The sequence below is a fragment of the Pteropus medius genome, unplaced genomic scaffold (assembly GCF_902729225.1).
Source record: "Pteropus medius unplaced genomic scaffold, Ma_sr-lr_union100, whole genome shotgun sequence".
Lineage (NCBI taxonomy): Eukaryota > Metazoa > Chordata > Mammalia > Chiroptera > Pteropodidae > Pteropus > Pteropus medius.
The window spans coordinates 20271869-20286701 of record NW_024354502.1 but is presented as its reverse complement, the minus strand read 5'-3'; the positions used below and the strand labels follow the sequence as shown (position 1 = coordinate 20286701).

Sequence of the window (14833 nt, the reverse complement as noted above, 5' to 3'; positions counted from 1 at the left end):
CTTTGTATACCCAGCACCTGGTACAGAGCCTGGCACAGAACAGATGCTTAACCAGTGTTGAGTAGTTAATGAACAAACCACTATATGCGGTTTTGTGTGTTTAGGTAAAACTCACTGTAAATAGGCACGTGTCTAGCTGAGGTCACGCTTTTTCTTCTGTGCTGAAAGAATTAATTTCGGTCATATTTTTCTCGACGTCAGGGAGCTAAATGTATATTTGGTACTTTAATTTCTTATATTTTAAAAATTATTTTATTATCCTATAGCCCTTTTGATGAAACTTGTTTAACAACTCTTAAGATTTAATTGCTAGCAAGGAAATATTATATATGTACTAATAAACCAGCAGAAATTACTCCTTTTTAACTTAACTAGAAATTATTATTATTACTTTGAAACAAGCAATAGGAAATTGTTTAAAAGCAAATTTTCCAAAGAAAAAACATAGCTGGATTTGGAAATTAAAAATTCCAATTAGTGTGGTCCTTTACTATTTTTTTCACCACTCCTAGGAAGGGCATTTATCTGGTTCCAGGACATTATTGTTTGATAAAACTTTTCTGGGGAAGGGTTTCCCCCCTGCTGACAATTTTAAAGCCCCAAGTGGTCATCCAGAAGGAATGTTACAGAGACGATGCTAGAAGACCCCCCTGAGAATCTGTTTTAATGAGAGGGTAAAACAGTCCCATAGATACTGGTTTAGATTATGAGCTTTTAAAATTACCACACACACACACACACACACACACACACACACACACGGCTGAAACCACTTCAAAGATCCACCATATTTAATACCTGTCTTCCATCTTTTTCTCTGAATTTACTGGGTACCACATTGCTTTTTCCCTAATCGGTGGGACCTTTTCTATATCTTCAGCTACGTAAGACCATGCGTTCATTTCAAACACAGAATCTATGCTTTTATTTATTTTCATGTTTCCCCCCTTGGGGCCTAATTATTTTCTTTCTTCAGAGATATATCTAATGAAACCTCAGATAACCCATGACCTCACATTTTAAAATATTATTTGATTGGCTTAAAAAATTAGAAAAAGTACCTGGAGATACAGTCTGATAGTTTCATGAGACTCATCTATTTACTTAATAAAACTACAGAGCTGGTCTTTTCAGCCATCCTCCAGCATTTACTAGAAGCCTCTCTCTCACTGTGCCTTTCAACAGAAACAAATTTATGCCTCCGCAATACCCCCAAGTGTGAAATTAGGCAAATCTAAAGTTTTTCTTCTTTGTTTACAAAACCTAAAACTTGCCAAGGGAAAGTTTTTCCAAAATTAAATTAAGCTCATTTAGGTTGTAGAAGCCAAAATAAGGTGAAACTGATCTGAAGCAAGTTCTTTGAACAGGCTCCAGGAATGTGGAGCCGCCCCTAGTTTTTCTGCTCTTGAAAAGACAAGTATCGAAATAACCGCGCGTGCTCACTAAATGGCCGTCTGGTCCTTGCGCGGCAATCCTGTGAGGCAGGCGCTGGCATTGTCTCCACCGCGCAGGCAGATTGGGGAACCAGCTCAGCGGGGTTATGCGGCTTGTCTGAGGTGGCTGCTGATTCAGCTGAACTCACATCTATAGCCCCAGATGCTGTGGTCGGCGTGCGAAGGAAAATAGTGACAGCAGCAACAGCTTCTCTCCTTGGAAGGACAAATTTACCTTCCTGAAGAAATATATTTAAGAGAATTAGAATTTCAATTTTGAAGTAACATCTACATCCTCTAATAATTGGTGGAAAATAAACGGAAATAGCACCATGAGTAATTCAAATATCAGTCATCGCAAAAGTCATTCATGTAGCTAACTAGAACAGCCAATGCATTCTTTCCCCTCCACCCCACGCCCCTCACACTGAGCCCTTAACAGACTTAGCTTCTTATGTCTGTTACCGGTTCTGTACATGTGATCGGGTGGCCAGGAGCAATTGAGGAAGATGGAAATGGAGGTTAATCTGAATGGAATTTGAGCAGCTGAAGGGATTGGGTTTGTGGTTCGAATTAAGTGAAAGATAATCCATCTGAGGATTTACAGTTCTTGTAACAGGTCTGTGTCCTGTCCCATCAATTACTTAAAAGCCATCTTTTGTTTGAAGCTGTTCAGTCTGCAACTTAAAGGTACAATTATATGTGTTTGAAAATCGTTTCTGACACTGAGGGCTGCTAGACACTAGAATTGGTCTCGAAGAGACTATTGAATGTCTTGTAGAATGGCACTTCTCAAGACTCTTATTGCTAACACAGTACCATCATTTGAGAGAGTTCGATTTTCTTTCATAAATTAGTGTTAGTTTAACTGGGGAATATTACAGTTTCTAGAGATATCTGGGGTGGGAAGAGGTTGAAAGCTGTTGTTCTTGAGAGAGGAGTCCTGTTTGTAGGTCTGAAATGATTCAGCTGATACATAGGTACAGAAGCATGTGTGCTTATGTGTCTGCACATAGGTTATGACCTATTGTCAGTTTGAGGTCAAGTTTACAGGTCAGAACCAGGATTCTTTGAAAATGAAATCAAATAGAATAAAGAATACTAACATACATGGAATACAGTAATGGGTTATAATGTAAAATGCTTTTCTTAAAGTAAGTTTATGGTTAACGAAATTGAAAGCTATAATGTTGGCCTATACAATTCCTTCCCAGAAACAGAAGGGTGAATCAAACACAAATAAAATATTAGATTTTGCCTAAAGGAAAAATTCCAAGAAAGAGTCCAACTTAAATGTTACTTTAAGTGAGGGTATGATAATAAACCATGGAGAGGAAATAGTAATAATATTATTAATTCCTGCTTTAGGATCAAATAGTCGCTCTCTGCCCATCACATTCTATGAGTCAGAAATTAGGTCTTCATAATTTCAGCCATCATCGTTCTGGATTATGTATGGAAAGGTGTTCAGTTGAAAAGTTGTGTATCACAGAAATTAAAGAGCTCTGGCTTTATATGTAGATAGAACTTCTTAGGTTCCAATCTCAGCTTGGCCCCTTAAAAGCTAAGTGACTCTCAGGGAGGGGAGGTACTTAGCACATTTGCCTGTTTCCTATTCTACAAAGTAGGAGTTAAGAAAAAGGCTGGTGACCAGAACTGACCAAAGTAATGTTTGTGAAGTATCTATATTTGGCACACACTCAGCTCTCAAAAACTGGTGCTATTCCTATTATTTGCTCAGGGATCAAGACCAAATGATGGACATACAGTTAGTGCCTCTACAATTCAACTCAAGTGTCAACATACTTAAGGAAACCAAGGTTACTTTACTTGGGAAAAGCATTATAAAGGAAATAACTCACTAGAGTTCTTGTGAGTCATTTAAAAAGCTGCTTCTTTGATTTTGAAAAAGAGGGAAAAAAATCTCAGAACCTAGTTGGACTAAGTTTTATTATTCTATTTCAAGTCAGAGAGCGAATCCTCCTAGAATGGCTCTCGACTGTTTCCTGAGTTTGAGCTGATCCTATTTGACCTTTGCAGACAGTGGGGAACAGATGTTTGAGGATGGGTGGGATGGGATAAATAGAGACCAGTGTTGTTCTCATCGCACACCATGGACTAGCTGGGTCTGTTGTCTTAGATGTGGTTCTTTTCGTAAATGAGGAGATACAAGCTCAGGGAGGTTTCATAGTTCACCGAAGGCCACAGGGCTTGGTGAGAGGAGGATGGAAATTTAATTCAGGGCCGTGCGTCTCCACCACCAATCTCATTCCTCCTGTGCTTTGGGTGCCACCCTATAAATGGATTTCTTGTATATCCTGACCCCAAATATGCAAACCACCCCGAGTTCTTAGCTTAAAAAAATAAAACTTCTTAGGCTGCAGTGTATGCACACCGAATTAGCAACAGTGCCCTGAGCTATCTTCAGCATTCCAGGTTCATTATTTCACTAGTCCAGACAGAATCCACACCTTTCAGAGGAGAAGCAATTTTTATATTAATTGTACCACTCCTTTTAATCTCCAACAATATATACAAAAATAATTAAAAGGAGTAGTTATAATTTACCAAGCATGTGAAACTTAAGGTGAAAGAATTCAAAGTTCCTTTGACGACATTCCAGGATCACACTTACGCACACAATCAGTTTGAAGAAAACTCAATCTATAAAAGTCTATTAATAGACCACTGATTAAATGCAAAAATAAAAAAGATAACAACACGATTTACCACCGTGCTGCCCATAATAGTTAAAATAGAATCCAGTCCCGCAGTTTCTATGCAGAATGTAACTTGCCAGAAAAAAAACACATGAAAGCATTGCACATTCACCCATGCTCAGCAGCCCTTTGCTGGCAAGTAGAGTTTATCTTCTCCCTCCCACCCACCCCTTGTTTCCTCTGGAGTGTTAACTTTTGAACCTTTCCTTCAGTCTTCGTGGTGCCTGCAGGATATGATCTGGAGATGTTTTCTTTGCTCCTCTGTAGTGTGGCATCCCAGCTTTGCCCTCCTTTGTCAAGGAGTTGGCAATTGTCCAAAAGTGTCTCCTTTCTCTGCTTCCTCTCTCCTTAGCACTTCTTTACCAGCTGGTTGCCATGTAGCATGTGCTGTGATTTTTTTTTCTGCAAGGTGTTAATATCGGGTGAACATTTGTTGTTTGATTTGCAAGATAAATATAGCAGTGGTTAAAAGTTTGTCCTTTGGCACCAAACAGACCCGGATTCAAATCACAGATTGGCCTGTCACCAGCCACATGATCTTCTACAAGCAGCAACTTCTCTGTAGGAAGAGGATCCTAATGCCTGCCCCGCAGAGTGCTTGATTAGATGAGGTAACCTTGGTGAAAGGGTTGGCACAGGCCGGCACTCAGTAAGTTCTAGGTCTGTGGCAGTTGTTCTTATCCCAGGAGTATTTGCATTTGAATGTCAGGAGATGACAACGCCCTTACCCAAAGGAAAGAGTGTTTCAGAATGGGATTCCAGGCTTGAGAACAAGCAGACTTCTTGGAGCAGATGATACTCAGGTCTCACCATACAGGTAACTGCCTGAGCCTCCTACATGTGGTGTTCGTGTCTTCCCAATAGGAGAAATCTTCTAGGAAGAAGAACAACCTGTTTCGTGGACTTCATTGATTGCGTAGGGCCTCACCAATAGGCGTAGTGCTTTCTAAGACCATGTGTGGAATGAGGCAAATGCACCTAAAGGATTCAGTCATTTCAATTTGCCATAGAATGGTGCTATCCAAAGTTTGGTCTGCAGCCTGGCAGCATCGGCCCTACCTGACAGGTATTAGAAAGGCAAATTCTTTGTCACATCCTGGACCTGCCGAATCTCTGGGAGTGGGCCCAGACATCTGCATTTTACCAAAGCCTTGCAGGTGGTTCTGATGCACCCCAACATTTGAGAAGCACTGTTATAAGACATCCACTCAAGAGTACAAGGTACAGGAATCTAGACTCATTCTCCATCTTTAGGGGGCATCCTAAAAGCCCCAGAGAAGGTACATGGCTGTACACTCCTGTACTCCTTACTCTGATGTTCCAAGGACACACACAGCCTCAGAGAGGACCTTGGAAAGTTTAGCCCTGTCACTGGCAACATTAGCGATGAGATCAACTTTGTTTTTATTTCATTAGACAGACTCCCAGTTCTTCTTCCCATGGCTTCATTCTTTCTGATGCTTTAAGCTAGTCATGTACTTTAGGATTGTCCCTTTGTATGCAAATTACTAAGATTAACAAGAACTACCTTTTATCTCAGATGCAACTGGCATATTTTTCCTTAGAGATTCATTTTAGCCAATTATAATTTCGTTCTATCTTGCTGGTTTTTGGAAACATCGGCCATTTTTCTATTTATATCACTATTCTCACCAAGTAGATGTCAATATTATATAGATATTTACAAACAAGTATAGAAAACATGTAGCTTTTATGTTTCATTTTCTAAGAAAAAAAAGTCCATTCAAAATGTAATAGATTCACAATTTTGTGCTTTATAATTCTTTCAAAATGAGGTGATGATTTTTTAACTGAGGTGGCTGTCATAACAATAAGCCATTCACTCAAATCACATAACTTCTAATCATAGGAGGGAATCCCAGGTGCAGGGATTGAAAGGTAACCCTTAAAAATGATGCGGCCATGTTCTAACTTCCAGAACCTGTATAATATGGACTATTTGGGGGGAAAAAAAACTTTGCAAATGTAACTAAGTTAAGGATCTCAAGATGAGATTATTCTGGACTAGGGTGGACTCTAAATTCAATCACAAGTTCTTAGAAGAGAAGGGAGAAAGAGACACAGACACGGAAGAGAAGAATATGTGGACACAGAGGCAGAGATTATAGCGATGTATCTACATAAGCCAAGGGACACTAAGGATTGCCAGCAACCAGCAGAAGCTAGGAGACACGCATGGAGTCTGTCATTCCTCAGAGCCTCCAGAAGGAACCGATCCTGCCAAAACCTCAGCTGGGAACTTCTGGCCACCAGAACTGTGAGAGAATAAATTTCTGTTGTTTTAAGCCTCCAAGTTTGTGGTGATTTGTTAGGGCAGCTCTAACAAACTACGCTCATTACACTAGCTCATCACAGTACCCTGGTTTGCAACTGTCGACATTTACGAAATATGGGTTTGAGAAACTTTATTGAGGAACTAAGTTAAGTTAAGAAGGGCTTAACACCAAGTTATTGAATTTCTGCTTTTATACCAGAGATCATAAAACCTTAAGCAAACAACACTTATCAAAGGACAGTAATGGTTTTCAGAACAAGAGATACATCTATTAGCATTTTATTCATTGGACAAATATGCATATGGACTAAGCAACATCAGTGTGCATAAGGTGTTTAGTCTTTTAGAAAACTTAGAGTTACAAAGTGGTGGTAGAGCTATTTCACCATCTGTAGGTAAATGACTTTTAGGGACCAAAAATAAAGGGTAGAGATGAACTGGCATATCTTGCATTGCATAAGGTTAGAGGGGAGTATGTGACATCAGTCTCATGGTTATATTTTTTGTTTAGAATGCTTATGGATCTATTCATTCATCCATTTGCTCATTTATTCAACTAACTTATGGAGTGCATCTTACCTGTTTGGTGGCAAGCACAGAGAGAGCGGCAGTATTTAAGATAAGTTCCTTGCCCTCATATAGCATATCTAGCTAATGGGACATGCTGGTGATAAGTAAGTGAACAAATAAATAAAATATTGGTATACACTGTGAAGGAAATAAACATGGTAATGTAACCACCCAATAAAAAGTAGCCTCGTCAGTCTTTTTGGGTTTTGTGTTTGGCATGGAAAAACAGATTAAACATGATCTGTTGTTTAAATAAATAGACAAATAAATTACGTGTTGTTTATTTATTTGTCTACTTCCTCTGGACTGTGAGAGCCACAGGATCAAGGACCTAGTCTTATTTTATGCTGTTTCTTGGGTGTGAGGACACTTGCCTGGCACATAGCAGGCACACAGTAAATACTTGTTTAATACATTTGTTGACTGAGTCAGTGAATTTGAGAGGGAAACTGATGAGACTCTGCAAACTTCGGAGACACAGAAAGCATTTATTTATATTTGTATTGCATTTGTTTTTTTAAAAAATCCTTTCCTTTTCTGAGCTAATGTATTTTTTTAGGTGAGAAATATTTTCAGATGCAGAAGCTATGGAAAAATGAAATCTTATAATGCAGTAACTTATGGTATCTAGGATAAGTGTATGACCAAACCACTTCGATTTGACTTTATAGATATGACATTCACTTTCTTAATTTATGACTGACTTAAAGGTTTTTAAAAAATAAATTCTTATTCACAACTTTAAATTAAATTGCAACACTATCTTTTAAAACAAATACCTGTGAAGAATCAGGGAACTCAATTTTTTAAAATTCAGTGGTCTGCTTCTCTCTTCGGATTTTTAATAGATTAGATGGCCTACCGAAAGCACTAGTTTGCATTTAAAATCATCTCCTATATAGTGGTAAATGCTTATTCTAAATTTGTAGGCTATAAAATGGTTTTCCTTTGCTTTCTATTTTCTGTCTTAGTTTTAAATATCTACTTTAAAATCAATAAAAATTTGAATACCCTAAGAGAAAAATGAACAAAAGACAGAACAAGAGGCTGTTGGATAAATGAATAAATATAAAAAACAAAAGAGAAAGAATATACAGAACTGGAAAGAACCAGAAAGCAAATGAAAGATTCTACCTCTTTAGCAATCAAGGATTTGCAAATGAAAATAATAAGCATATTTTGCATATCAGTTTTGAAATAAACAGGAACTCATACACTGTTATTGGGAATATGAATTGTTTCAACCTTTTGATGAACAATTGGACAAAACAAATTAAAAGCTTAAAAAATATATTTGTCTTTGAGCTATAAATTTCACTTCTGAAAATATATCTTAATGAAATAATGAGGTATATATGAATATTTAGCCATAAAGATAATTTGATGAAGTGACATTTAAGGAAAGTATTGGACATCTTTTAAGTGACCAACGTGAGCAAAATAAAGTTATGGCACTTTATTTTAATTCAGTATAATAGTATTTGGCCATTAAAAGTATTCCTCACAAGTTTGTTTATTGACATGTAAAGATGCTGAAGATGTATTAAAGGGGAAAAAAGCAAATTTAAAAAATAATTGTTACAATATTGTGTTAAAATATTGACATATTTTGGAGAAAGGGAGACAGAGACTGAGAAGAAAAGTGAAGTATGTACAGATATTTTGTGTGTTGTTTGTGGGTGAGTAGATTGTGGCTGTTTTTAAATATTTTTCTTATTTGTTCAGGTCACTCACTCTCCCATGGTGAACACATAAGATTTTATAGTAAAGCGTGTTTGTTTTATTTAAAATGTAAAGGTATATAGTTTTGCTTTAAAGTTTTTCTGGGGCAACCAGTAGAAACATGGACAAAGGGCATGAACAGGCCGTTTATATAAGGAGACATCTGGTTGACTACACTGGATGTAAAGAGATGCTTGAACTCGTAAGTGATAGAAGAAATGCAAATATAACATCATTAGGATGTCACTTTATACCCATGGGATTGGCCCAAAAAGTAGATGTTTGGTGAGAAAGAGGAAATAGCATTCTGGTCAGCGTCTAGGCTGACAGGATCCATGCTAGAATGGGAGTCGGGAGGGCCGTTCTGGAGAGTACAGATGAGTTGGTTTGTCAGTGATTAACCATCAATCGAGGCCCAGTCATGAGAAAACAAAATCAAACTGGCTTTTTAAAATTATGGATTATTATGAATTTATTAGGGACTTTGTTTTTATTGTTATTGGTATTATGGATAGGAGAAGCAAACAGGAGTACTACTTCTCTTAACCCAATTCACACAAACAGAAAGAGTTGTCTTAATAAGAGAAAATAATTAAAATCTTGGTAAAGGATCATATGAACTTAGATTTTGTGAGCAGGAAACAGCTAAAAATGAGTAGATAGTGAACTTCAGGAAAGCAGACTTCAAAACTTCACAGCATTGACCCAGAGAACTTGCCAAAGCCTCGAGAAGCCCCCAGCCCTGCAGTGATATGGTGACTTCACAGAATAAGAGAGAGGAAACAACCGTTTGCCAGAAACGTGTCAGATTCTGTAGACAATGAACACTTCATATATCCTGGACGTTGGTCATAGTAACTAACTCCTATCCTAACTCGGAAAGAAAAATATTTAGAAAGATTTTATAAACAAATAGGCCTCCAGTATCATTAGAACTGCACCTTTCTCTGACCCTCAGTGTGGAGTGAGGGGCGATGGCACCAACACATAGGGCCCAATTGGGAGGGACACAATAGGTCATGATGTAAGATTTAGCCTTATAAAAAATTATAAAAAAGCATATGGTCAGAGTTCTATTTTAGAAAAATAATTATGGATGCTTACAGAGGAAGAACATGTGATTAAGTGATCAATTTGTGAATAAACCAGGCCTCAAAGAAAAGCAGGTGGCCAAGCAGGACATGACCAGTGCTTATTTAGTATACAAGAGGCAGAATGAAGGTAGGCTGCCATATCTAAGGAGGCCAGGAGTGTGTGTGTGTGTGTGTGAGGGGTGAGGGGGCGGGGGAGATCAATGGTGAGCATAAACTAGAAACCTCAGGAAGCAGTGAGCATTGGATTAGGAATATCATGTGCAGACCTAAATCCCAACTAAGACAGTAGCAGTGGAGACAGTGAGTAATAAAGATTTTGATCACAGGTCTGTTCATCGAACCAGAGAGCTAGAGCCCACGGAGAGGCCCATCTCTGCGGAGTCAGGGTAAATTGTGGTGGATGGTTGCCGTGGCTTCCATGCAGCTGCAACTAGAAATAGGAGTGTGGTTAGATCTGAAAAGGTCCAGAGCTAGGCTTGCCAGATAAAATACAGGGTGCCCAATTAAATTTGAATTTCTTATAAACAACAAATACTTTTAAAAAATAAGTATGTCCCAAATATTTGCTAAATCTAGCAACCCTAGCCATAGCAGAATGCAATTTGTGAAAATGAAAGCTATGTACACAGGCAAATCAACACAACTTATACAAGAATTCATAGCAAACACATTAATAGCCGTCATGTTTATGGGGACAGGTAATGGAAATAAAAGGAATAGATAAATATTACATAAATAAAGAAATAGAGGAAGAGATGGCCTTAAATAGACAGGTGGTGATAGTGAGCTGAGTATGATTACCTCAGCTTTCCTTCCCAAAGTCCAAAAGAATAAAAAAAGTTTTCCAGCAGTCTCCTGGAATTTCTTCACTGCAGTCCTGATGACACTGTCTGGCTGATAAACACAATATTCTTTTCTATAAAACAATCCCTATGGAATACTATGGCACTTCTAGCAAACTTAAGCGGCAGGAAACTGAATAGGACTGGGAGAGGGTAGGTGACAAGGGACTCAAGTGGAGAAGAAGTTAATAACTTTATAAACCTAATTAAAAAAAATGAAACTAATTAACAAATCAGTTAGGAACATTCCTTCACCTAGATTTACTCTTACTAGAGGAACATGCTTACATTCTTATAAATATTAGTGAAAGAATATCAGCAAACACAAATCCTTAACCGTTGCCATAGAGACAGCCAGAAAAGAGGCAGAGTTTCAATTTCCCCATTGGAAAATGACAGTCTACTACATGTCACCTAGTAACTCTTACTCTTTTAAAACCTTTTCTTTTTGTTACTGTTACAGCTGATTACAAGGAGAGCTTTAATACAATTGGAAACATTGAAGAGATTGCATATAACGCTGTTTCCTTCACCTGGGACGTGAATGAAGAGGCGAAGGTGAGTGGAAAAGTGGCACTGATTCGTTGTTCAGACCTTTTAAGTGATACGTCCTTTGTCTGCAGGTGATTTTTTTACAAAAGCCTTTATTGGTAGGGAAAGAACTGTTAACGTGAGCCAGAATCAAAGGAAATGAACCTATTATCTTTCTTTAGAAGTCACACACGTTCAGTTATGTGCCGCTGAACCGTCTTTTGTGGGGTAAAGGAGAAAAAGGAGTGTACCTGTTCCTCCTGGCCTTCTGCAGAATGTTCCAAGCCACTCGTCCCTCCCAAACCCTCCAGACTCCATTTTAGCACTTGGGGCTGACATGACTGGGCCAGGAATCCTTTTCCACCTGCACAGATGTTCCCAGATTCCTCTGTAACAGCTGCCTTCCTTCAGAGGCAGGAAAGTGCTCAGAGCTAACATCTTCGTAGGTAAAGGACTGGGCATGCCTCCTGACCCCAGGACTCCTTCCAGCCATAACCTGGTTGAGGGAGGGGGCAGGAAGCAGGGCTGCAGGTGTCTGAACTTCACTCCCTGGGGTATAGCCACTGTGACCTTGAGCTATTTTTTTCTTATCAGGACGGCTTAAGCTTTTTCTATTTCTCTCTGGTGCCAGTGTAGTTAAGAAGGGCAACGGTACAATCTCCAGCAAGGTGTGCCCTGAGGACAGACGTCCACCATTGCACTGGTTTGGGTAAAAAAGTGAGACTTGCTGATACTCAGATTTACTTTCTAGCCAAGAGTTTCTTTGAGTTTATGAAAACTCCAAACTTTTCTGCTATGCCCACCCTTCTGTGTTCTATACCTTCTGATTCTTGATCCTTATTTTGTTCTAAAGAGAAGATTCCAGATGAAACATAAGTTTGTTTTCTACTTCAGTTACGTACCATCTACAGAAGGCATTACAAAACTTTGTCTTCAAACTAATGAAAAGGTCAATGTAAACAACGCCTTTCAATGCTTTATTGTCTGCGAGCTGGGGGAAGGTTGGGCGAGAAAGGAAGCTGGATGGGAGTTCGTGGGCATGACTTATAGAAGGAGATGAATTGCTCAGTGTCTTGTTTCACTCATGTATAAAACAGTGTAAATGAAATTGGCTTTAGGCCCAAGAAAGGTGACCTAAATGGGCAAGCAGCAACAGAGTGCCAGAGCAGCCTGGAGAATGTTCCAGTGACTCACAGCATCCGTGGGAAGGAAGGAGGCCCTGCACTAGGTGGGAGGTCAGGTCCTGCACAGAAGTGTAAGGGAAGATCGTCTTCTAGGGTCCACTCTGCCTCCATTTAAAGTTCCTCAGCCAAGCCCCGCACTTTCTCTTCAGGCCCCTCTCCCCACCCCAGGCTAGGGAAAGAAATGGCAGATAAAGAAAGGGCAGTCTGTGCGATGGGCCAGCGGGCCGGGGTTAGAGTCCCTAGCAAAGCATCTCACCTCTCTGGGCCTCAGTTCCTTCACTCGGAACAAAATAAAACAAACTTTTCCACTTGTCTCAGTTGTCCCGGGTATCATGCTGGGTGTGACATGTGACAATCCAGTGCTGTGGGAAGGGAGGCGGGGGAACCAGTAACCACACGGCAGGGTGAGGAGTGGGAGGCGGGCCTGCTGCAGTCACTGGGGTCCTGTCACTGGAAGCGCCTCGTCCGTGTGCAGCCGGCTGTAAACGTGAGCTGTGATCTTCGTAGCTCTAAGTTTCATTATCGTGCAATCTGTGATAGTGAGTGCTAGTGGGTATATGTATTAACTGTTAGTGTCAATAGGGACCTTTTAAAGAAAATGCCTAAAACGAAATGGACAGATTGAATGATGGAGGCTCCGCGGTAAACCAGCGAGATAGTTAATTTGAGCTGACTTGATCTTTCAGCCCAGTTAAGACGAATTCACTCATTTACTATAGGTACTTTCCTTTAAATAAATACGTGTTTGCGCATGTGTGTTGTTTCAGGCTGAGAATTTAAGCTCACATATGCTTTGACAAATGGCAGTGTTTGCTTGTTGTAGCAAAATTTGTTTGAATAACCAATAAGTAATAAAATATAATTCCATATAATTTCCTCCCAAAATACTGGAAGGGCTTAAAAAAAAAAACTCTAAAAGTTAAATCCATAGCATTTCATAGGCCAAGAAGATCTCCCTCCCCCAACTCACAGAGCCTAGGGTATTTCTTTGAAATACATTTTATAATAAGCAGACTGCAAAAAACAAAATCATGTGGTTGAGAAAAACGTTTTCAACAAAGCAAGAAGTAAAGGCATCCCTCTCACAATGGAAATGTTTATGATTTTCGTATGATGGACTTCTTCTCAGGAGCAGTTACATTTGCTTTGAGTTCCTGTTGGTATCATCTACACAGAAATCTTTTGTAGGCTTCAGGCCTGAGGCCCCATTCCATGATGTTTTGGTTTACGTGGCCAGAGGACAGAAATTCCACACCTGCTTAGACAACCGAACGTGCAGTTTATATCTTCGTTGACTTTCAGTGTTGGGCAAAGCAGTGACATGATAGAGGTTGACATGGTACGACTGATAGAAATGGGGCCAGGAGCCTCTCCCGCACTCACTGGCTCCTCCGGCCAGGCCTTTGGCAGCAGACCAGAGGTCACTCGGGTTGGCACTGTTAAAGAGAGTTGCTATGACATCCTTTTGAATGCCCACAATGGCTGTAAATCTTGATCTTCGAAGGTGTTTTAAAAAAACACCGGAAATCACTTGGGCCCACATGTAAATACATACGACAACTTGGAGAATACCACTCTAGGGTTACAAATGAGATTTCTTTTGCGCAAGACCAGCTTTGAAGAAGACAGTGTCAGAAGAGACACTACAAATACACTTTGAGCCCCAGCAGGATCATTCGAGAAAACCGTATGTCTTCCCAAAATGGCTATGTTGAAGGGTAGCCTGTGTTTGGACATATAAGTTCTGGTGCATTTAGTACAACAAACAAACAAACAATAGCAGTTCAGTATTGGTCATCTTACCACATGTGAATAAGCAAGAGCTGATGACAAGGTAGACAGCTTTTCCCAGAGCATATTTCTACCTTTTCTTCTGTTGCTGACCTACATTTTACTTCTACTTGTTTAGCATCAATAGAAGAAAGGAAAGGTTGTGAAATTCTAATCGTTTAGTTTAATTATAGAAAAAAATTTGACTAGTGAAGGTGTTAAAACTATTAGTTAAAACGAGGTTTGGGAATGAGCTCCTGGTGCCCAGTATCGATGGCAGCATGACTCTGGCAGCACTGTGACGAGTTCTCCCACCCAGGACCGGTTTTGCCAGTTGTGCCACAGTGTCTTTCTGTGCGGTGACTCAATAGTCTCCAACAGGACATTTTTTTCCCCCTAAGGGTCTGTGTAGTCTGGAAGCTCACATGATGTGAACGAGTATCCCTGGGTTCCTGGGAGTGACTCAGGTGACATCTAGGTGGATGAGGTTATGAGTGTCCACCCTGTCACCGCTTGAAAATTGATAGGGCACTAGGCACTGGATGATACAGAAGAAAAGGCACCGAAATGGGGTTTGGGCAACGAGGCCCTAATCCCGGCACTGGAATAGCCGGCTTTGTGACTTTCCCTTCTGAGATTCACTTTCCTTAGCTGGAAAACGGCGGGGAAGG

At 39.7% G+C, this 14833-nt stretch overlaps 1 protein-coding gene across 5 annotated transcripts in view; it reads left to right on the top strand.

Annotated features, from left to right (window-relative positions):
• Positions 1–14833, top strand: part of GRHL2 (grainyhead like transcription factor 2) — a 152920-nt gene that overhangs the window by 79452 nt on the left and 58635 nt on the right. For all 5 annotated transcript variants that reach the window (XM_039853623.1, XM_039853622.1, XM_039853626.1 and 2 more), the window contains exon 8: positions 11141–11235. In XM_039853623.1, the coding sequence (XP_039709557.1) occupies positions 11141–11235 (95 nt within the window). The remainder of the gene's footprint in view (positions 1–11140; positions 11236–14833) is intronic.